Source organism: Hirundo rustica, chromosome 1 (genome assembly GCF_015227805.2).
Source record: "Hirundo rustica isolate bHirRus1 chromosome 1, bHirRus1.pri.v3, whole genome shotgun sequence".
In the NCBI taxonomy this organism is placed as follows: Eukaryota; Metazoa; Chordata; class Aves; order Passeriformes; family Hirundinidae; genus Hirundo; species Hirundo rustica.
The window spans coordinates 34,462,095-34,486,236 of record NC_053450.1 but is presented as its reverse complement, the minus strand read 5'-3'; the positions used below and the strand labels follow the sequence as shown (position 1 = coordinate 34,486,236).

The window sequence follows — 24,142 nt, the reverse complement described above, 5'->3', positions numbered from 1 at the left end:
TACTTGAAGTGAAGACAGAATAAATACGGATCCTTTGATGTACCCATTAACTCACTACTCTCGGAAGCCAGCTGAATATTTCTTATTTGCTCCATCGCGTTTTGGCCGAGCACCCTTCGCTGCTTGCTGGAACTCAACAAAACCCGCGACCAGGATGCACTTGCATAGCTACTCCAATTGTTCCATTAAGATGCTCATTGTACCTAACTGGGAATTTCATTGGCATCATAAGAAAGGTGGCATTTTAAGACTTAAAGATAATTTAAACAGAAATTAAGGAACAGCGCTGGCTGTAGTCCTTGCAGCTCCCTTCCCTGCTGGCAGCGCGACTCCTTTCACTCCTCCGCGACCTTCCCCCCCTGAAGTTTTCGCGTGCCGCTCAGGTGCCTCACGCCGGGCGGCCCGCGGCGCTCACCCCGCCCGGGGGACCGGAGCCAGGTGGGAGCTCCTCAAACGGCGGCAGGAGGGGGGGCCGCGGCTCCGCCCGGGGCAAGCCCGTCCCCGGGCGGGCAGGGGAGCGGCGGAGGCAGAGCAGCCCCCGCCTCCCGCCCGCTCTCCTCCCCCTTCCCCCGCTCCCGCCTTTTGTGCGCCGAGCCCGGGCGTCAACGGGCGCCGGCGGCCGCGGAGCTGACGGGAGCCCGCGGCTATCGGCCTCGGCAGCGGCGCTGTGGCGAGGGCGGCAGCGAGAGCCGCGGCCGCTCCCGTCACCAAGGCGCTGCCTGGCACAGAAACACAGACAGAGACGGACTGACACACGCAGCGCGGAGCGGCGCGGGCTCGGGGGCCGCCTTTGCAGCTCCTCTCCTCCCTGCACCGCGTTCCGCTCCAGGCAGCGCCCGCCCGCTGCTCCCTGAGGGCAGCCAGCCCCGCGCCCACCTGAGCGGGCGACTGGCACCCGGCTCCCTGCCCCCGCCCCCAGTTACCTGAGTTAGCTCCGTCCCGGGGACTTCGGCAGCGCCTCCGCCCTCTCCCGCTGTGGCAGCCCTTGTGCAGCGGGGAAGTGAGCCGCCAGCAGCCGGAGGGACTGCAGCCGCCGACGGGGGAGACGAGCTCAAACCCCCGCCCCCGGGGTCTTCATGGCGTCTCACCAGCAGACCAGGATCCAAGCCTACCTGGAGAAGAATAAGATTGGTCCCCTCTTCGAGGTAAGGTGCGCTCTTGCCGGCCGGCTCCTTCGCTGCGGGCAGCGGTGGGGGCGGGGTTGTCCCCACGATGGCCGCGGCCCCCCGCGCAGCCCAGGTGAACGTAGGGGAGAGGATGAGTTTGAGACGCTGCTTCGGCAGTGCCGGCACCCCTCGCCCTGTCCTGCCGCCCCGCGCCACGCGTGTACCCTCGTGTCCCTCCTCCGCGCCCCTCCGAGCGTCGGTGCTCCGCGCAGCCCTCCCTTCGCGGCTATCCCGAGGACGTGCCCCGTTTCTTCGCCCCGCCGCGGACGCGCCGCCCTCTGCTTCGCACGATCCCGCGCGGGTCGCCAAACAGGTGCCCCGCGGGCCGAGCCCTCGGGGCCGCCCCCGCCTCGCCCCGGCGGCCGCGGGACAGCGGCCCGGCCCCGCCGCCCGGCCGCGGGCAGCCGCGCAGCGACCGCGCACCCGCCGTGCGCTGCGAGGGGAGGCGGCGCTTCCGAACCCCCCCGGCTCCAGGGCGGCAGCGCTGAGCACCGAGCAGCGGGCATCGGGGCGCGGCACGGCCCGCGGGCGAGCCCCGAGGCGCTTCCTCTCCGTGACCGGCCAGCGGTGAGGGACAGGTGGGTGCCTCCCGCCGGGAAACGCACCCTCTGCACCGAGCGCTCGGACAGAAGTCTGTCCTGCGAAAAGTCCGTGTCGGTGGTGTTTTCTGAATTTTTTATCTGCGGTCATACACCGTGTTTTTGCTACAGATTTTCCGTTTCCTTGCAACGATGCTCTTGCAGGGATTTGTAGATGCACAGATGTGCATATTTGACTATTTCAGTACCTAAGCTGTGAACACTTAGAATTTGAAAGGGTACTAGAGCAATCGTGATTATTACCATTTAATCATCCTGTTTCTCATGCAGTTTTAAGCATCTAAATGCACATATATTATGCACTGCGCTCTGTCAGTGTTATCACAAGGCACAAGTCTCTCTTTTTCAGTATTTAACTTGTTCTCAATCAGGCTTGATCTGTGTAAAATCTCTTTTATTCTGGTGTGGTGGATGCCTCATCTTCAGTGTATATTTTGCCACCGCCCCATAAGAAAGGTTCAAATTTTGTTTGAAAATTGTTCATAAGTGGTCTGGTTTTATATTTTTTTTGTGCATGGGCTGTTGAAATAGACTGTACTGGTTCACTGCTAGCAGTGTTAGATACTTCTGTTTTGCAATAAATAAAGCCCCATTTGATGGAACAGTAACTGGATACTAAGGAACAGCAGGTGATTTTTCTAGTTAAAGAATTCATAAACATGGAAACATTTGAGTGGTTCAATTCCTGAATAAAATTCTGTTCAATCAGCTGTGTTGCTAGGTCTACCTACATACGTAGCTGACTCTTGTTTATTTCAATGGGAATTCAATGGGAATGCTTTGGAGTTCTTCAAGAGTTAGGCTCTTGACAGCTCTGATTTTCTTCTAAGTTTCCTTAACCCATTGGTTTGCGCATTAAAATTCAAGTGAACTACTTGACATCTCTGTTCTGAGTCACTGTGTTTTAACCTAGTTTCTCCATAGTATAAGATGCTTATCTCTATTTGGGTTTTTGTAGGATGTTTTAGTTATCAATAGCGGAGAGAAAGATTAAGAAGTTTATTTGTTTCAGCATTTCATGTATCACTACATATTTCAGTAATCATTGCAATGTAGGAATTTTATTGTGATAGAAAGAATGTGAAAGGCTCTTTGCACAACTGTGCAGGCTGTCTACAGGTTCTCAGTGCACTCCTGTATACAAGGAAGACTTTTGGTGTGAAATCCACTTACACCTGAACACTAGTGACTGGTTTCAAGATCTAGGATTATGGCATTCCTGCAGCTGTTTGCAGTTAGTTTAGTCCATTACACTGGGAGGAAAAAGATCATAAGTCTCATCTCCTCTACTTCCTGATTGGCCATTTAAAATCCACTTTCATTTTTAATTTTTTGATGTGCTTTTTGTTCTCAACAATTTATTGAAGATCTGCAACCTGTGCTTGATCTTGTAGTCCGTAGAAAAAGGAAGACAGGCATTTGAAGTTGATAGGAGTTGATCAAAGACTCTGCACGGATGAATTTTGCATTCTATACTAGTATTCCTATTAGATGTGCTTTGTGCTGTTTCAAGAATACTATGTGTTCACAGTCAGATGTAGTCTCTAAGACGTCAGTTTGTCGTGTGTCTAAAAGTTCTGACACACTGCAAAAGGAGACCTGTGCTTCATCTTTCATCCAGGAACAGCTAGCATTTTTTTATACCGCTTCTGGTCTTTTCTTATACCACTGATGCTGATTAACCATAACTTGTCATGATTGACAGTCAATCTTTTTTTTCTCCAGGGAGTACTAATTTTCTAATACCAACTCAGAACAGAGTGGACTTGGGTTCAGTTTTCTTCAGTGTTATTTGCTGAGGAGGTTATGACTGTAATTGCTCAATATATGCTTCAAGTCAATGTTTCAGGGAATGCATGAAAACATACTGGGTAGCTGAGGGCAGTCACAGGAATGAGGGACATGGAGAGAGAACCTGTGAGCTTTCTGAGATGAAGGCAGGGATAGTCATGCATAAACAGATTGTATTTCATACTTTCATAATGAATAATCAGCGATCAGGGTGACTTTATACCATTGATTTTAGACAATTACAGAGGCACAGAATACTGATGGATGGAACAGTTGGCGGTGTACTGAAGGTGAAGTACAATTCCCCTGCATTACAGTTAAGAGCAGTAGTTGTTCTTGCTAGTAGGTCATTGTGTTCCAGTTGCTTGCAGTTCTTGGTTGTGACTATTTTCTCCATTCTGTCCTGTATTTGTGGACTTCGGTTACAGCGGTTAGGGATTTTTGTACTTCATTAACCAGCAGTACCTACTTAAGAACATCTTTGCTGAGGTTTTGTGTGGTTTGACACTTGAATTATCTTCCTGATTTTTGTGAAAGAGAAGTGCTGTCACATGAGATGCAGGAAGACCTTAGGCTCTGCCTTGTATAGAAAGTTGTTTCCTTCTCTATAATGAAATGTGAAGAGCAACCTCCTGGAGGAAAAATTAATGAGCTTAAGCTGACTCAGCAGATCTTCTACTGACTACCAGTATCTGTTAACACATAGTAGGAAGCCCTCTCCACTTAGCTATGAATGGTTACTTAGCACAGATTAACTTGATTCCAAGCATTTTTACAAGGTAAATTCTTATTTATGGGTTAGAGGTGGGAAGGAAAGTAGGCAGGAATTACTGCGTACATCTGAGACTGTGTCAGTTTTGAGGTTTAAGACAGGTTGCAAAACAACTTCAATACTGCAGCCTCATTTTCCCTTTTGAATGTAGGTCCCCAAGTCATGGTTTTTCAAAACTGTTATTTCTCTGCCATTTCATCTTTCAGGTGCCCAAGATTTTTGCAGGTAAGATCTCGGGCCTGTAGCTCAGCTTCTAAATACCCCAGGGCATGTGGATGTTGTTAGTGCTGACAGTAACATCTTAAACTAACCCCTTATATTCTGCCAGGTTTCTTGAGCATCCTTACCCTGTTCTGTGTAGGTGTTATGGGTATCTTTTATTTTTTTATTTTGCTTTTGAAAGCTTAGACATCTTTCTGTAAGAGATTGTTGGCATCTGAGAATATTGTGTTTAGACAACGAGTTTAGATTTGAGGAATGCCCTTTAGAAATGCCTATTTTCTGGGATTTTTGTGGCAACACATACCATGGCACTACCTGATTTTTTGAGATTTTTTTCACATTAACTTGGAGTGTAACAAGAATTTTAAATATGAATTATTTCTGTGATGAAGCTTCTCTGTTGTTTTTTTTTTTTCCTGTCTTTTTAAAATGTGAACAGGAGGTATGTGCCTAAAATTGGCTGGGACAGAGTATTCAGGAATCAGCACCCACTCATTTCTGTCTGAGTGAAGTATTGACCCACTTTGCATTTCAAGCATCCAATCCAACAAGTTTTTTGTGTGCTAATAATCTCAATGAATAATCCTGTTGCCTGTATCCGTACATCTATTCATCTGTAAGACTGTATCTCTTTAACATTCAGTTATGTTTTCGTTTGGGCAACCTGACAGTTAGTTTCTGGGAATTTGAAAGCTGGATAAGCACTCTTAAGAACAGATTGCAATAAAATTTCAAGAGCTCGGAGATAAATTTAGTGTTTTGGATTTTTTTTTATTTCTAGAACTGCAGCTAAAAAGCATCCAGCAGGTACGTTGTTATGCAAACCCAGAACTGTAATTTATTTGAGTTATAAAAAGCCAAAATAACTCTTCTCAAAATAAACATGCCAAACCCCTGGTTATCTAATATCTTTTTCTCCAAGTAATGTGGTATTAGAACAGTAATTTTTATTTCAAACCACATAAAGGCTTCATAATAGCACCCTTAGCTTTTTTATTTTTTGGTTTAGCAGACATAATTGCCGAAACAAATACAATAAGAAACCTTTTTTTTTTTAAATCTGTGATGATTTTTCTTTCTCTAAACGTAATAATAGCATTTTTGGTATATATTATGCAGTAGTGTCCATTATATAAATAAAATAACTACGCTTTTCACTTAAACCATTTGGTGGTGAACACTATCTATAGTGCATCTTATGACTGACTTAGTCAAAGTGGATGAATTTTCAGACTGTCTTCTGAAGCAGTGTTTACCCTTGGTTCTTAAATATGCAAAGGTAGACACTGTCAGCTTGAATGTCTTATTAACCAGTTCATAATTTCTCACAGTATAAAATTATGTTTTAAGTTGCAATATCTGCAATTTCAATGATAGAGATACCCTCAATTTGTTTCTTTTGAGGTTGCTCAGATAATATTTTATTTTGGTATTATCGTTAATGGGTTAGATGCGGTTCCTAGCATGAAAGGGTCTGTTTCATGGATTACACAAATGTATGTAGTGAAGCATTTAATTTCAAGCAGCTAGATGGGGCCTTTGAAAGGCTGAGTTTGTCCGTACTTAGACATCACAAGGATCATTTTAGGCACTAACTTTAGTGACATTGTTTCAGCGTGGCGGTTCCTGTTGCAGGGGGGCCAGTATTAGTTGTTTTTCAAAGGATGTGTGGAAACCAGCAGTGGTCTAGAAATGCTGCAGTCTTGCCCAGCAGTGGGTAGGGAATCACATTCAAGTTCTAGTTTTTATTTTTGTTGGTGTCTGTTACAGTAGGGTGTTATTGTAGCCTTAATGCACACTGAAGTCAAAGACTTATTTAAGGGGAATGTAGGTTAAAGGGAAAAATGGTGTGGAGATGTCCTTTGCATTTTGGAGAATTCATCATATATTCTCATAGTTTCCTTAGATAAAATTTTGTTTAAGGGAAAACAAGTGAAAGATGCTAATTAAAACTATAGAGAGACCCTTTTCCATTAACAAATGCTTCCGTAAGCAATGGATTTGTGCTTATTACTCGGCTTTTGTGGTGACCAACAAAATGCAAATGACAGAAATTTCCATGTGGTTGAGGCAGTCATAATTCTACTCTACTGTAATATTAAGAAAAAAGTGTTCCCAAATGAGGAAAATTATATTGTCTTGCTACCTGAGTAGATAATCTCTCAGCATTTAAAAGGAGTTGGATTTTATTCTTCTGGGAATTTGTCTGAAGTTAGTTGAAGACTTTAAAAGTATATTGGAAAAAGACAGTGAAAGTTATCATAGATACAGGTATGCACTTGTGTGACCAAGAACATAGGTAGTAGTCATATAAACCTTGTTTTCATAATGGCAAAAATATACGTTGCTTGAAATGGAAAATTGGGTACTCTTAATTGCTTCTGAAAAAAAACTTCTTCGGCAACAGACACCGTAATAAATAAAAAATCCAAGTTGTATTTTAGATGCAATTCTTCCGGTTGGAAGAATTGTATCTAAAATATGGAATGCTAAGGCAGAAGTATCATAACAGCATCCTTTTATTACATTAATGTTTCTAAACTCTCAAAATGACAATTACTTTATTTCTTGAGAGGGGGAGCAGAGGGCATAACTATCTTGCATCAAAAAATACCTGGGAAAATGAGAAGTTGTTCTCAGTTGGGTTGCTCTCATCATCATGTACCAGCAAAGCCTGGCTGCTTAGTGGTAAGGTATAAAGGAAACAGATATGATATTTAATTATTTCTGGCAACCCATCTAATAATTAATCATTCTGGATCAAAATAAGCCCATTACTACTGGTCTTACTTCTTTGTGATTTATCACATTATGGAGTAACTTCAGAGTTTTGGATTACATTAACAGGGTTGTAGTAAGTTCTTTGATTATTTTGTTTCTTTTGATAATCCAGTCTTTTTGGTACAACAGATCAATGTGAAGTGGCAAATATAAAGTAAAATACTTTGACGGTTTTAACTCAGCCAATAATTTTTTCTAACATGTTCTTTGCCCTTACTTACCTATGCTTTTCCAAGTGGGCTAGATTCTGTCCATACTCCAGAGTCAGCATAGTCTCAGCCTTCTGTTTTTTCAGGCGCTTCTGGGAGGGAAGGGAACAGCTTAACCAGCATTTTTGCCACATGGGATGTGCTATTTTACTGTTCTGGAGCAAGTGGGTTTCTTAGTTATTTGCTTTATCATGTCATTGACTAAAAAGAAACACCTAGACAGACACCTGTTGTTGATGTTTCTTATTTTGAAAGTGGTACTTAGTAAATGGAAGCTAGAAACATAATATTTAAATTGAGTTAGAAACATGATATTTGAGAGTATTTTAATATCATGTTCTTTTACAATTTGCCTCTTATTTTGATTGTCTAATCAATATTCTTTCCTTTTTTCCCCCGATGTTTTTTATTCTCACTTGTGTCTTTCCATTTGTCTTATATATGCAAATAAAGAAGTGGGGACTAATTTTTAATTTTCAATTGTCTAGTGATTATTTTGGATTTTTTTGTATGGTGATTTTTAATATATATCTTAAAATCTGCTGATATTTTATTTTTCTGGGAAAGCATATGTGCTTTTGTATGAGTGAGGAGGGATAGAGATACTTTTTTACCTCTGGACTACAAGAGGTGGCTGGAAGCATTTTTATGTTCACCAACTTTTGGAACAAACACTACCCACACAGTTGAGTGTCTGTAGTTACTCAGAAAACAATGAGGTGTTATTTCCTGTACTGGGTGTTATCCCCCTTGCACAGCTGCACACTTTTTCTCCTAAGAAATGTTGTATGAGCTGTTAGGTATGACAGAAGGATAGGTTCTATGTTAAGAGTCTTCTCTGTCTGAAACCATAAGATGTGGTTAAAAACATTTTCAAATACAATTGTTAGGAAACCCTTGGCCTCCTGACTAAGGCAGTGGGCTGTCTCACACATTACTAAAGGAAATAAAAGCAGTGCACAGCTGATAGGAGAAACAAGGATTACAGATTTTTGTCCTAGGACACAGGTAAAGAGCATGAGCACGTGAAATGCACACCTATGCCTTTGCCAAGACAACCCAACATCCAAATCTGCTTTTAGTATAGAGGATAATATCCTTTTTAAAAGCTTGCAGCAGACACATTTTAGGTGGCCTTAACTTTTATGTCAGGTCCATTTGCTGTGCTGTGTCAATTCTCCTTTGTCTGCTCAGTTTCACTGAATACTTATTTTTAGTTCCATCTGTAAATGTTCAGGCAGAATCATTTGGCTGTAGTTATGATGACCCTCTGGTTTTTCTCTTCTGTTGATTTGGGCAGTTTTCTTCCCTTATTCACATAAAACTCAAGTAATTATCTTTGCCTTAAACATGGAGTTTCCAGTGAAACACCTCAGATTTTGGGATATATATAGTGTATATAGCACTATATGAGGAGATGTGTTACAGTTATGAGAAATGCGCATACAAAATTAAGAATGCATGTGCATTACCCATGATAAATAGAAGGTTATTTACATTAGCCACATCTTACAAAATTTCTGTTCATACAGAGAGTCAAAACTTTTAGTTGTGTATTTATGTGAAATATCCTTTCTCCTTCCTCATTTTCCAGCTCCCTTTACCAGCAATATTCAATAAATGAAATCACTCTATTCATCTATGATATTTCTCTATGGTGTCTGGTACAATATACTTGCTATACAGTAGCTCTTTTGTTGGCTTTTGTAGGAGCTACTTTCTGGGTAGGAATCATGAGAGTTTGGGTCTTTCAACTGTGTTGGAGCCTTTTTAATTGAATCTTTCCTCCTTTCATAGTTTGTTTTACTCCAGACACTCTGATGGTTTAGTATTCAGGACTATGGGCTTTGAGGCTGATTTAATAGCCAGTTGCTTCAGGTCCTGTTCATCTTCATTTCTGGCTGCACATTCCTGCTGTCCTTGTTCCAGAAGTGGTGGTTGTGTCACATTACAGTTACCCAGTTTGGGAATATGAAATAGAGGAAAATGAAGTCTACAAAGAAGTAAAAGTTGTTCAGTGGGCTGAGCTCAGTGGGTCACCATGTAGTCTGATGAGGAATGTGACATTGACTTGGGAGAGAAAATGTAGGTGACCTGAGGGTGAAGGGAGGGAGGTAAGGACAATTGCTTTTCTCCAGTAACAAGCTACTAGGTGGGCATAAGACATCTGCAAAGCTAGTCTGCTTGTTAGCTTCATATGGATCTTTTCTTTTAAAGGTGAAGATCCCCATAGGTTGGAGGGGGATGTCATGGAGCCCGGTTGATTCTGTGAAGGAGCAGAAGAGGGAATTGAATAATTAGGGAGGATGGCTGAACAAATTAGGAGGAAACAGACCGTATGAGTACACTGAGCAGGAGCATGAGGCACGGGAGGGGATGAGATGAAAAAGATTAATGCTACATTGCCAGTGTGTTCTTTTTCTTTTCTATTTTATTTTTATAATCTTAGTCCCTAGTGTCAAATGGTTACCTGGAATGTGTACTTTCTTTTTTTAAGGAAAGGTTCTTGTGCTGGTGGTTGCTAACAGTATAACCAAAGAGTGACAAAGACAGGGGAAATACAAGAAGATATAACTCACTATGTGAAGATTATATTGTAAAGAGTATGTATGTTTTGCAGTGTCTGACTCACATCTCTTGTACTTGATCTTGGATATATTAGGCAGGGATTTGCCAGAGAGTTAAGGTGTCCTTAGCACCACTATTAACCCTGACTCCTGTGCCATGAACTCCTTCATTAAGAAGGAGCTACCCTACAATTTGACAGGCGTTGTGCCTCTGCTGACATTTGTATGAATGGAGAGGTAAATGGATGATTGTGAAATATGCCTCTGGTCAGGTATCTATATCAAAGAAAGGAATTCTGAATGATCATAAGTTCCATGTTCCTCTTGGTGCCCTAATGCAGAAAAGCTGCTTTATGTTTTTGATAACAGAATTCATCCTGGAAGTGTAAATAAGTGGAAGCAGTCTCTACTGGGGACATGAGAGATGGTTTGTAGAATGTGGAGATGTGAAATACGATTCACAGAACCGAAAAGGAGGGGTAGTTTCAGCTGTAGGTGACCTTTGAAGAGATCCTGTGGAAGCAGTTGTGCGTAGGCCAGTTAGGAAGAGAAAGGTTCATGATGCAGATGATAGTTTCGTAGAGAGGGAATTGGGGGCTTTTGTGTAATTAAGGTTATTATTTCATTTGAAGGAGAAGAAAAGAGAGATGGGATAATTTCCATGACTGGATGTACATGAACTGAAATGTGTGTGCATGTGCATGCTCTATGAAATGCATACAGACACTGAAACATTGGAACAGGCTGGAGAATCCTGTGTGTGGTGGACAGAGATCCCATATAAATGCACCGGGTGTTGTGTGTTCCCATTCAGACACATTGTGTTAATTGCACGTGTCCACTGCATTTGGGTATGACATGCTCAGTACACCCAATGTGACCTGGGTGTTCATCCTCAGGATTCTGAAGAGTCTTGCCTTTCCTCTGTAATGAGGACAACACAGAGATGTCCAGGAAAGGAGAAGACCAAGGTTTGCAGATGCAGAAACTCCCTTAGTGAGGAATATGAACCACCACCCATAACTGTGTTGAGGACATACTTTCGCATGACGTAGAAACCCCAGTAAAAAAATTTAAAAAGGTGTTTCAGAGCTCCTCCTAAGCATGTTATGGTTCAGAGTAATGCCATTAGATAGTAATATCTGTGGTCTAATATAAAGTGTAAGACAGTGAAGCTATTTGGAGACAAAGGCTGGATGTAGACTTACCAATAAGGAACAATGCAGAGAGATAAACACAAAAAAAGTCTAAATTAGTAGAGCAACTGATTTAATCTTGATTTCTTGGTCCCCAAAGGAGGAATACCTGAAAGAAAAAGACAGCAGGGGAGAAAAAGAAACTCAGGAGAATTTATTTTATTTTATGCTTCCCAGTGATAATAGAAAAAAAGATTAGAGAAATGAAGTTGGCCAGAATGAAGATCCACTTAACATTTACTGAAACACTGAAAAAAAATTTAGTATGAAGAGGAAATAAAATATATAGTAGTTAGGATACTAAAATGATAGTCAGTTATCTGGCTACAGTTCCTACTTCTGCTGATGCTGTCCTGCTGCATTATCATGTATTATTTTGTGCTTGTGTTTCTCCTTCCTTTGTGTAGTTTGTCTGCATAGAGCCTGCAAACCCCTCTGGTTCCTATGGTTTTCATATGGTTTAGGAGTTTTCACAGCAAGGCCCTGAGCTCATTATGGGCTTTCTGCTTTCTCTTTCTTTATGCTGCCTTAGTGCCTGGTAGTGCTATTAATCCCATTAATTGGTGCCACACAATCAAGAAAAAATTGATTTCTGCCTCCTCCGCTGCTCAGTGTGGCAATTCAGAGCGCTGACAAGTCTCAAGGCTGCAGTGCAGTCCATGTGAGCACGCTGTATTCCCACAGGGAGCCCTGTTGCAGTTGGTGATACCCTGATTTACAGGAGGAAGGCCTTCACTCATAACCAGGCAGATTTAGTATAATGTTAAATAAAGAGCAATCAAATCATCAGGAAGCTTTAATTGGACAATCGCTGTCGGGGTCAGGAAGTTATTTTGCAGTCTCGGAAACAAACAAAAACGTACACCAGTGATTCACAGACATTGTTTTCTAAATAAAAAAGCATTAGAAAATCAGATTAATAATGCTTTGGCTGTTCATAAAAATAGCTCTACAGCTCCAAAACCCTCTCATCATCTAAAATCACCCAGATTTCAGCTTCTAGAAATAAAGTGAGTTTTAGTTGCCCAAGCCATTGCAGTCATGATGGTAGAAGTGTCTGATGAGAAATGATGGGCCTAACTCCAGTTCTAGGTATAATTCAATTATCTGTTCTTAAGAATTACTGTTGTTACCCATAGAAAGTCTCCAGCTGTTAGTACAGCAGTACCTCTTTAAATAACCACCTAAGGCTCTAGCTTTCTTGTAAAATGTAGACCTTTAGTGCTTTGTTTGAAAACCTGAGCTAGAGGACAGCTCCTGGATGTTGCAGGTCATGTCCCTTGTAGGCTAATGAGGACATGGTGACTAGGTCCATAGTGACAGTTTATATGGAGTATATAGTCAAAGTGCAAATGACATTTTCAGGAAACCTACCAGTTATGTGTATGTGTTAAAGTTACCTTGTTTGGGCTAGAAAGTGACTTTAGTAAATTGATACGTATGATATAATTATTAGTCCTCATTTTTTTTTAAGTCTTTAAAATAACTTTTTCCGGTACTTTTTCTTTCAGGAAAAATATACTTGTTAGCTTGTATTTTTGGTACACAGAGACTGATAATATTTTTTTTCTTACTTCGTAATTACACTTTGCATAATATAAAAATGGTTTTATTATAGCCATCTTATGTGTATCTTAGCTAATCTATAACTTACAGGGTGGAAAGTGTATCTAACTTATGTCAGCTAGTATTTATTTAGCTGTCCCCATTATCTCAGACCTACTTTATTTGTGGGCATGATAGAAGCGTCAGCCTTAAGGCTGCGCAACCAATGCACTTGGCCTGAGAGGTCAAATAGTGGTATCTGACATCCTCACATTTCAGTCTTTTTTTTGCAGCTTGATATTGACAATTCTCCATTTTCAACTGCTCTTTAGGTGTGCTGTGAGTTCTTTCACATTACTTCCTTAGGTGAGGGTTTTTTTAAGGACTTGGACATGCAAGCTAGTTCTAATTCTGTTAAACATGCACCTAGATGTAACCCATGGTATATATACTGTATGTGGTCAACAAGGTTTAGCATTTTTCCTTATACAGTTCAATTGTATGTTCACTTTTGCTCATCAGTTGTCTTTTGCTGAAGAATTCTTTGCAGGGCATGATTATGGAACACTCGTCCTCTAAAGACGAAGTGTCTAGTCTGAAGGAAGTTCTCCAGTGACTCTTTCTGTTCAGAAGTTAGATGTGGAGCACCTTCCTCAAGGTGCTCCACAATAGGCAATACAATTGTGGAAAGCAGGGAGGTAGAATGAGAGGCTTTTGTCTCTTCTGATGGTGGTCAGATCTCTCTCTTTGATTTGTGACATATTAATGCACTTGTCCACTGGTTAAGGCACTTTTTTTTTTTTTTTTTTTTCTTTTTGGTGGTTCTTTTGTTTTTGTTTTAGGTTTTTGGGAGGTTGCTTTTTTTTTGTGTGTGTGTCTTGTTTTGTGACTCTAGTAGCCAAACCTGGGTGAAAAAAAAGAGCACCCAAGTTCCACACAAGATGTTTTAGTTGTGTCTAGGCACAGGGAATTGATTTTGGGTTGTGGATATAAGTTAATGCAGGACTGTCCTGATACCCATGTTTAGATTGAATTTTTGACATTACATACTACAGGATTAAAATAAAATAGATTACTTCTTAAATGAAGAAAGCTAAATATTATTTAGGTATCCGTGCTGTTCTGAATATGACTACTGAATTATGCCTGACATTTTGTGTCTTTCCATGCCTTGGGAATATGGCTGTGTCTTCTTTCAGGATACATTTCAAGATGTTCAAACGGAATGTAAAGTATTATTCTTCCTATATGTAGTTAAATCAATTGCCTGCTGCAAGTCTCTATTATCTCCATATTGTATTATCATCTTCTGGCTGTAATGAGGAAAAGGTACCGTATTGTGATAGAAATTGTCTGGACATATTATGAAGAGACTTGCCTGCTGAGTTTTCAGTCTTATTCCAAGGCAGCACACAGCCAGTAAATGAGGTGAACAAGTAAATCTGTGCAGAGGATCTGGGACCATGCATTTTCACCAGGCTAATCTTGGTGCCTGCTTTGCAAGCATACGTTTTCCATCATAGGAGCAGCCAGCTGGCAGCCTGGTGTTCATCTTCAGTAGGTGGTGTCATCTCCTGGGCTCAGACCTTGGCCTTGCCAGGTGTGTGTGTTTGGAAACCTCAACCCTGAGGGATCTGGTTTCTGGGAGAATGCCAGACAGCGTCCTGGAAGTGCTTCCCCAAATTACAGCCATTTTTAGATGGAGACAGGCAGAGATTGTAACTTCGCAGGGCTGAGGCAGACCAATGAACCTGGTAGTGCTAGTGGGAAGCAGTTTGGGAAGCCTGGAAGGTGACTGGAGACATGTAGAACATGGGTACCTCTGCACTCAGTGTTAACATTTCCTTTCCTGTGTAATTTTGCTGCTGTGTCTCTCCTACCTGATTCTTCACAATTCTACATTCTAAACAGTTAGCATTCTAAACCCGTATACTTCAAGCCTGCTGCACTGTTTAGGTCAGAATGGACCACCTGCATGTCTTTTTCCATACGTTCCTAATCCTCAATTTTTTAAATTTTTTTTTGGTCTGATTGTTGTTGAATCATCATTCTCAGAAGTTTCTTTGCCTTAAGTTGTGGAAATATCTATTTTAATTTGACCTGAAATAAAAAGATAATCCATGAAGGCAGACAAAGTTAGAAACCTGTCAGAACTTTGCAAAAAATGTTAAGAGAAAAAAAAATCATTGAAGCATTTTCTTTGTCACCTTGGTTGTTGATGAGGAAAATCATAGAGGTAATGTTGGCTTAACTGACAGATGATAAAAATCCATATGGAAGCCAGCAGAGGTGGAATTTGCTTCCAATTGAAGTGGAATTATTAAGCTAACTTCCTGGTTGGGTCTGAAGATAGATTCAGGTACAGTGATACCTTTTAGAGATGAAATAGTTGCCAGTATCACGTGGTAATATTCAATAGATGATAGTACACAAAATGGAGAAAGATCTCCAGAGTATAAAAACAAATTAGTCAATATTTCTTTTTTATTAGTTAACATGATTATTTAGATATTTACTGGAATATTATTAAATTATGCATTTATAATCAAGTTTTGTTATATCTGTGGACTGAGCGTTCTACATGGCAAAAAATTCTTGTATTCTTGCATTGAAAGAGACCAATTCTTTCATTCCAATTTCATCGCGGGGTTAAGTAGGCACAGCTTGAAATAACTTAATATAAAACTGTTACTTGTAATAGTAAAAAAATTTTCTAGTTGCAGTTAGAGAAGCACTGAGTGTGAGCAGTGTTGAACCAAACTGAACATGATTAAGTGTTCTCAAAAGCATTTGAGAGCTTGCAGAGAGTCTGCAATGCAGGTTATCCTGACACGATACTGCACATCTTGTGTTACCTGTGACAGGCAAATCAGTGTGACCTGTGGGGGGTGGGGGAATAGGATACAAGTAGTTTTAACTCAATCAAGCAACTGCTTGCATGTGAAATAACCTCTTTGTGTTCTTAAAATGCTATATAAAAAGCGCTTTTATTAGTATTATTTAAGGAGTTCCAGGCACAACTACAGTATATAAATTCTACAAATATATTCTCTTTGTATTTTGTTGTAGTGAAAAGTAATTTCCAGATTTTTCCACGGCAATAAATTCTGACCTTTCCAGTTCAGAAATCTCTGTTGTATTGATGCATATTAAACATTTAGTTCTATTTAAAAAGCTGATTACAACATTGGTATGAAGTCTTATGAGACCAAGTCAATCTCTCACAGATAAATAACAGGAAATTAAGATGTGTATCTGAATAGATATTAACCTATTCAAAGTGTATGAATAAAACTTGTAATTATACTGCATATTGCTCATAGTTGTTTAGTTGCTGTACTAAAGGAACGTTTCCAAATGACAGGATTTAAGTAATTTCGAACAATCAGGGGGCATGCGTTAACTTCTTTGACATTTGCTTAGTGAACATTACTGGAGCAAATTTAGGGTTAATTTATGTAGGCAGCTGAAGTCAAGGTAATTAAATCTATCTTAGAACTTCCCCACTCTGGACTCTGATATCTCACATTCTCCATTTTGTGTCACTGTAATTGCTGGTTATTATTTGAAGTTCCATGTGAATAGTTTAAAAATTCTTAGTCAAGATTAAAAAATAAGTGAAAGCAATTTTTATAATAATCTTAATGCATAGAAGTTACACAGAATATTTAATAACTTTGGCTATACACACTGGAATACACAGTAGAATGTTTTAAAACATCATCTCACATTTATCTTTCTATGTAACTTGAGTAAATCTAGTGGTGTAGTAATGCAGAGTTACTGGGGGAGTGTTTGGGAGGAGAAAGCAAAGCACCCGAGAAGTGCAGTGGTTGCTGCACGCATTTTTAAAATGTCTATTATCAAAGTTTTCCATGGGATGCTATTGAAAAAATTTCCATCAATCTTCAAAATCTTGCATTTACCTCTTTTTTTCTTTTTGGAAGGCTTCCAGAAAGGAGGAAGTGTTCGTAATTCTGCAGTCGCAGAGCAGTGATCTATTTCATCGAGGCATTTTAAACATGCCCATGGCTTTATAATTATTTACTTCTCAGACATAAAGAATACCTAAGCCTAAGGACTTTGCTGAGTCAACTCCTTAATATACCAATTGTTTTTTTCATATATGGCCTTCTCCTGATCAGCCCTCATAAACCCTTAATAACCCTTTCAATCGTGGTACTGTACTGGGTCTCACAGGGACTGGATTTTCTTCACAGCAAGCCTGTATGTTGGTGTATTTCAGATTTGTGACTGAAAAGTGTGGGTACACCAGTCTTTTAGCTGTTACTTAGCAGTGATTGCACAGGCTCAAGGCTTTCTCTGTTGTTCTCTCTGTCCACCACAAGCAGGCCTGGGGTGGGGACAAGCTGGGAGGGGACACAACTGGAACAGCTGACCCAACCTGGGCAAAGAGATGTTGCTTACCATATAATGTCATGCTCAGCAATTAAACCTGGGGAGTAAATTTTCTGAAACAGCTTGCTTCTGGACTGGCAAGGCAGTGGGAGGTGGTGAGTGGTTGCCTTAGTATCGCTTGTTCTTTGATTTTGGTTTTTTTCTTTTCACTTTCCTGTGGTTATTAAGCTGTCTTTATTTTGACCCATGCATTTTTCTTGGTTTTGCTCTTTTCGTTTTTCCCCCCATCCCACTGAGAGTGGGAATAACAAAGTGGCTGGTGTGTGCCTAGCTGCTGGTTGGGGTTAGCGTACCAGAGGCTGTCACAAAAATACCTGCTACTTTAGTTTCTAGTGTTACCCTTCCTCAAAAAAAATCATGTCAGACAGGTTGAAGTAAAATCAGTGAAGCTTAAACTGGAAATATGATGAGGTTTTTTGTTTTTTTTTTAACAGTTGCAGTACTGAGTAATTGCACATGGTGGAACAAGTGATTTCAACTTAGACCTTGAAAATGAAATAAGATTACTTCAGCTGATCAGAGAAAGATCAGGTCCAGTCTATTGAGTTAGCTTTCAGGTAAGGCAGTGATGTGCAGTCAGTGTTGTTTTATGGCTGTAATTTAAGTCCAGGTTGTAATAGTCTTTCCTAGTCTTTATCTATGAGTATTTCTTTTGATGTAAATCCTACAGACCCTTCAGAAAACCAGCAGTTTTCATTTTCTTTGGCTGAAATATGAAGTGCAAGTCCTGAGGGCAGAATTTCAGTGGTTGATAGAGTGGATGGAAACTGAGGAAGGATTCTGAATTACGCTTCAGGGAAATAACATGAACTACCCTCATTTGATAAATCCTTGCTGAGTTCAGATAATGATATGGTAAGCATAATTCCACAAGTGTGAGATTGTCATGCAGAGATACAGGATTGCAGAAAGAAGTATAAGCTATCATAGGAAATCTTTGTGATTTGAAAACTAAACAATGAGAGAAAATGTGATAACTGTTGCCATGATTGGCACCTCTGAGAGCACACCTTAAACCTTTTCTTCTTTTGATGAGAATTACTTAATGTTTTAGAGTAACCTAGTAGCAGTGACTTCTTTCTTGACGTTCTTGGAATACTTGAATGAGAGAAAGGAAATATTTCAATACAGTCACAAATTGAAAGTGTTTGAAGCTATTTTGTGAATTCATGAATGGTAAAATAGATTTGGGACAATGATATTTGAAATACTAAGATTAGGAGAGGAAAAAACCTCAAAGGATAAATTAGTGAAAAGATGCAGTTAGAGGTTCAGATAGATATTGCACGTTATAGTGTGTGGTGGAGTTTGACAAAGTGTCATGAACTTAGTAAAACTTTGAAGTTGTCTACCAGACCCTGTCCATTCCTAAGTAAGATCAATGATGCATATTTTATCAAGTGTTGCATGCTTGAGCTGGAATTATTTCAGATAGAGCTAGTTCATCCAAGTCAGGGAACTGATATGATCTGCAAAGGATTTATAGTGGAACGAGCCTGCTGTTTCCATTCTGCTCTCCACAGTCCCCCTAAAAAAATGGTTAGTATCATAGCCCCAAAAATTGGTGCAGATATTTAGTAGATGAACACTTAAGAAAGACAGCTATTCAATGATTGTTTTTAGACTTCCTCCTGTTATTCTCATTCTGTGTCTCATACTTTAGCTTTCCCCAGCAATGCCACCTTTAGGGGAATTTTGATTGCATCGAAGCATCAGAGCCACCATATCAGCTTTGTACTTTGATTTTACTTCTATGTCCAAAGTAATTTCTCTGTGGGTTGTGTTCCCATGCTATGTATGACAGTCTTGTGGTATTAAATTTAACTTCACGGCTGTCTGAAATGGCATCAGTGAGGTTTTGAAAAAGGAAGGTGTTGGTTGAAAATTTTTTAGTCAGTTCCAGGTAAAAGTCTGAATATTCTCATGAGCAAGCTGAATAGGACTACTATTTGTTCTCAGTTATTCTACCACGGTTAGTTTGAATCAAATAGCATGGTACAGGCATCTGAATTTTATTTATATGGAAATTTCTGTAGGATTGAATAATTTATTTTATAGGGAGATGTGATGATCTTTCCATGAACATAAAATATGTTGAAGTCCATTTCATTCATAGTTTATAATGTGATTTTACTGCTTTTAATTAAAATTTGCTCAAGAATATTTAAAGTCTGTCTATTTTGCAAAAGAGGGATGCTGGTATTTTTCATTTATTTCTATAGAAAATAATCTTTTTTTGGTAGAAGCAGTCATTTAAGCAGTCATTTCTGCTCTGATTTAAGAATTGCAGACTCTTAATTTAGGCAGTAAGAATAATGTTAAAATATACTTTAAAAATTATTTATTTTTGTTTCCTTGCTTGGTTACTGCAGTAATCAGAGTGGAATTCTAGCAAAAAAATGTCAGTCATTAAAAAGTTTCTTAAACCTACTGTCCTTCCACAAGTTTCCACTCAATTTTATATCTTCTTTGTTCACTTACAGCATGTAAGAAGGGGTTAAGAAGTCTAAATTTAGATGTCTGTCTAAGTGTCCAAGCTTCACTGTATTCAACGCATATATCTCCAATAAGTCAGTGGAGCCAGGAGAGCAGTTCTTCTTATCCTAAGTGGACATAGTCTGGCTGGTCAGCTGGGAGACATCTAGCCCCTCATGACTTTTATTGACAAAGTCACTACCCACATTGCTGTGAAGACTTGCTGTATTTAATTGTATTTAAACTTCTAATTTAATCCATGAAAAAAGAGCATAACACAGCCAGAATCTGTGCACGATGTGCCATAGTCTATAAAAGTCTCTACAGTTGAAATGTGATTGTTGTATAGTTACTGTTACCAATTACAGGGCAAGATAGAATGTCTCTTAATTAACTTAATAACCTGATAGGTACATTAAGACAGGGCTAATTAAGACATTCTTGTAATTGGGCCTATGATTAATAGACTGTGAAGACTGTTTCATTTGTATTAAATGCATGGACAGTTACAAGGAAATAAAAATTTGAGTCTTCATTGACTAGCTAATAGAGGATCTCAGGATAGCACAATAGTGAAAGATACAAATAATTCTTTATAAATTATTATTTATAAATTCTGTATATTCTTTACAAATCATTCATACAGTAAACCACTACTTTAGACTTGGTGTTTTTTTCAAGATCTTTTCCAGCCTTATTACACTTGCATGAATCTCTCATGGAAATATCCACAAATGAACTTTTACAAGTTATTTTTTTTAACCATTTAAGTAACATAGTTCAATAAAACTAATGCATGTAGGAATATATGAAGATACCTTTACAAGGTATGAAGAAAGAAGGACTGGTTTGCACAGTGCAAGTGAGAATCCTTGAAGCAGTTAACTGAAAGGGCTTGCTGTTCTTTCTCATTCTTCCTTCACACAAGGCAGAGCCTAATTTGGGGCAATATAATTGGGAAGCAGCAGAAACTGATGTATTAATCAGAGTACTCTAGTCTGTAGTAACTATGGAAGTTTCCTTTGGCCCCTTTTCTGTGCTCCAGGGTGTCTCGAGGGTGCACAGGGAATTCATAGTTACTGACTTCTGAACGGCTTCTTCACCTATTAAACAGCTGGGAGGAAGAGACTGTGTGGAGTCCACTGATAGAAGCAACAAAAGGACATAGAGTGAAAGGAAGACACAGCAGTGGAAAGAAGATAGGAAGAGAGAGGTTATGGATAGTGAGCAGTTCATTTGGCAGCATGGAGACCCAATCTACCATGGGTTTTTATTTGTTTTTATAAGGCATGTTGTGCACAGAGCAACAGACTTGCCTTATTTGAATTGTAGAAAACTTAGTCATTTGAGCTAGAAATGTGAAAAGTATAATTAATATTTTTAAGAGACTTGTCTTAAGGTGTCTTTCATTTCTGTTTTTATGAAGAGTTGAAACTTACCTGATGATTTGTTCATGAAAAAATGAATCTCAGTTTCAATGATCTTGCGCCATTTTTGCTCTGCTGTTAATGCAGAGGCGTCTTTGGTGAGACTAGTTGGTCTTTTCCCTATTTTTTTTCCTTGTGAAACCTTGCATACTTAGCACATTGTGAGTCAGATCAGACTCCTGCTAAGCAAAAAGGAATTTTATTTTTGTACCTTGTACGCTTCAGTTTTTCTTATTTAATGCATCCACTTTTGTCATCTTCTTTTTAAAGACATTTCAAATGTGTGAAAGTATATTTAGAGTGCCATGTAGTATGTTATTCCTCCTGTCTGTTAAGATGTCACCTGAGCAACAGATGAGATCATCACAAAAGCTTTCTATCATTTAATCAGAAGTTTAAATTAGTTTTGCTTTAGAATGGTGCTAGAATGAGAATACCCTTTAGTTGACATTCGTAATCTGTAGTATCTTTTCACCTCCAGAGAGGTATGTGGTTTTACTTAAAAAATTAGGTGAGCATTCACTATGTACAGTTAATGTTATACAGTGAAGCGTTGTGATTTTTTTTTGTTGGGTGGCTTAGGTTTGGCTTTATGTTTTTCTTACCCCACCAACCCTTCCACTTCACGACATAGCCAAGCAACTGAACACAGGCAGCTGGCATATTTCCATGTAATTGTCAATTGGCTGGGGATGACAAAAGTCTCAAAGGAAACGTGAGCTTGAAGAGCACTGGTTGAGACTTGAGCAGATGTAGTTGTGTCCCTTGATGAACTGGGTGGCAGAAACTGGTAGAAGGGCAAAGGCAGTGAGGGTCATGGACCTGTGATCGTGTTTCTGGGATGTCTGTCAGTGTGTGCAGAAGGATATGGAAGAGAGATAACACCTTCAGCATGTGAATGTGAATTTACACAGATTATGTGTCTGAAGCTATTGTTATTGGAGTGGAGGTGTTCTTGGCACCTTGTCCAGAGTTCAGGAACTCCATTGAAAGTGGTAAATTGGAGATGGCTTCCAAACCATGCTTGAAACAGCTGGAGAAGCAGATTCCTAAGAGTTTCTTTTCTCCCCTTTTGCAGTGGAATACTTTAGTAAAGAGCTTTATCTTCCTAAATGTCAGATTTTGTAACCTGGGTCGCCTTTGTGTTCATTTTAAGTTGCATTTACTTTTAATTATGTTTCTGAGAGTGCTTGAGGCAAATTAATTTGAAGCTTATTACACGAGTAAGTAGGTTTTTTTCTGAACTTCACATTCTTCAGTTTATGAGGATTTCAGCAATGTTATTTATTTATTTATTTATTAACTTTAGATGTACAGGATTGGTACACATTAAATGTGTGTAAACACGTTCATTATTTCAGATAAAAGTAGCCTCTATATACAGTTCTTTAAAATTTAATAACTGCTGTCTCAGAATAGGACTAGTTATTCTCTGAGACAGCACAGAGCTCTGGTCTTATTATCAATATAACAGTAGGTACAAAAAGTGGTCCTTATAATGGGATCTAATTTCACATCATCTTGATCTTTAGGTTTTTTGCTACATCTCAGAAGAGGTAAGGAATCCTGTAATCAGTTTTATTTTTTTAGATGCATTTCTGCTACTTAAAGGCCATTTCTTCCTGTTACAAGCAAGTCAATTATGTCAACAGTCAAGTAGCATTTGTCTTATATTGATATGTAGGCATTCTAAAATTTCTCATTTTTTTGTATTAACTTTTTCAATATTATGTTAAAATTGCAGGGTATTACTAATCTAAGGCAAAAATAATTTTCAAACCATGATTCTAAGAAATTTTTCAAATTACAAGTCAGCTGTAATAGACTGGCACTTTTCCTTCAGTAATAGAATCCTCTTCAGTGGAATTACTACTGCTATTGTGGTCCATTACAAGCACTAGATTACATTTTTCCATTGTCACTAATTCTGCATTTTGGTAGGGAAAAGAATAAAGGTTGGCTGTTAGTGTTGCCAAGCAACTAAAATATGAATTACTTAAATTTCTGATTTTTCTTGTGTATCGGAGGGTTTCTCCTACCTTGGTAAGAGGCAGTCTAGATGAAGTTACACTCCATAGCTTCAACAACTGTAAGATTAGTAAGTAGCTTAATTTCTCCCTGTGGAGTTCCAGTTCAAAACCAAAGACACCCAGGGTTTTTCATTTCACTGTGGATAAGTATCAAAAATGACATCACAGAAGACTGTCTTCACAAGACATGAGAATGGGAATATTTTCTCCTTTTCGTGGACAAAGAGAACTTGCTGTGCCTTAGTAATCCTGTGTTCATGTTTGCTGCTGTTTGGTATGCATCTTCTGAAGTATCTTTTCCCAACACACTTAGCTGATAATAATGCTAAGTAACTAGCAACATTTGAATTTATTTTTTTTTTTAAAATGAAAGTGTGTGGAAAAGATGAAGTGGGGATAGACTTAAGTGTGTGTAAGTTGTGCTAAGGCTTATGCTTGGGGTTAGATGAAGAGAACATACATGCTCTGAATAATTTAGCTGTTCTGTTTTTTTTGGGGGGGTTTGTTTTGGTTTTTATTTTTATTTTGTTCTCATTTTGTTATACATTCCTGTACTTTTTTATTTCTGTGGAGCTTTTTCATTTTGCAGCGGCAGCCACAGATTTTCCGTAGAACTACATGGGTTTCAGGGTCACCTCACCTGCCCTGAGTCATTTGTTTCCTCTCGGAGCATATGCACAGAGCAGAACCACAGCTTCTTTCTGGATTCCTAATGTGTTTTATGCCTAGGAAGCCAGAAAGAAGGCCAGCAGCAATAATGAAGAGTGTTTCTATTTGTGCAGCCCTGCACAGCCGAGGTGCAGAACAGCAGTTGGATAGTACCAATGCATGACATAGAAGGTGCTTTCCGGTTGACATTGGCTTTGTATCCATGTCTGCAACAGTGTAATAAAATATTTATTTCTATACTATAGTATTTTTGAGGACTTGCTTTAAAAACCAT

The 24,142-nt window shown here is 39.5% G+C and overlaps 1 protein-coding gene across 5 annotated transcripts in view; it reads left to right on the top strand.

Annotated features, from left to right (window-relative positions):
• The first annotated feature begins 646 nt into the window (after positions 1 to 646).
• Positions 647 to 24,142, top strand: part of C1H8orf34 (chromosome 1 C8orf34 homolog) — a 154,905-nt gene continuing 131,409 nt past the window's right edge. For 3 of the 5 annotated variants that reach the window (XM_040079380.2, XM_040079364.2, XM_040079354.2), the window contains exon 1: positions 647 to 1,145. In XM_040079380.2, coding sequence (XP_039935314.1) covers positions 1,077 to 1,145 — 69 coding nt within the window. In that variant the 5' untranslated portion in view covers positions 647 to 1,076. Of the gene's footprint in view, positions 1,151 to 17,734; positions 17,825 to 24,142 lie in introns of those variants that run through there. The other 2 variants (XM_058423623.1, XM_040079372.1) reach the window with 2 other exon arrangements.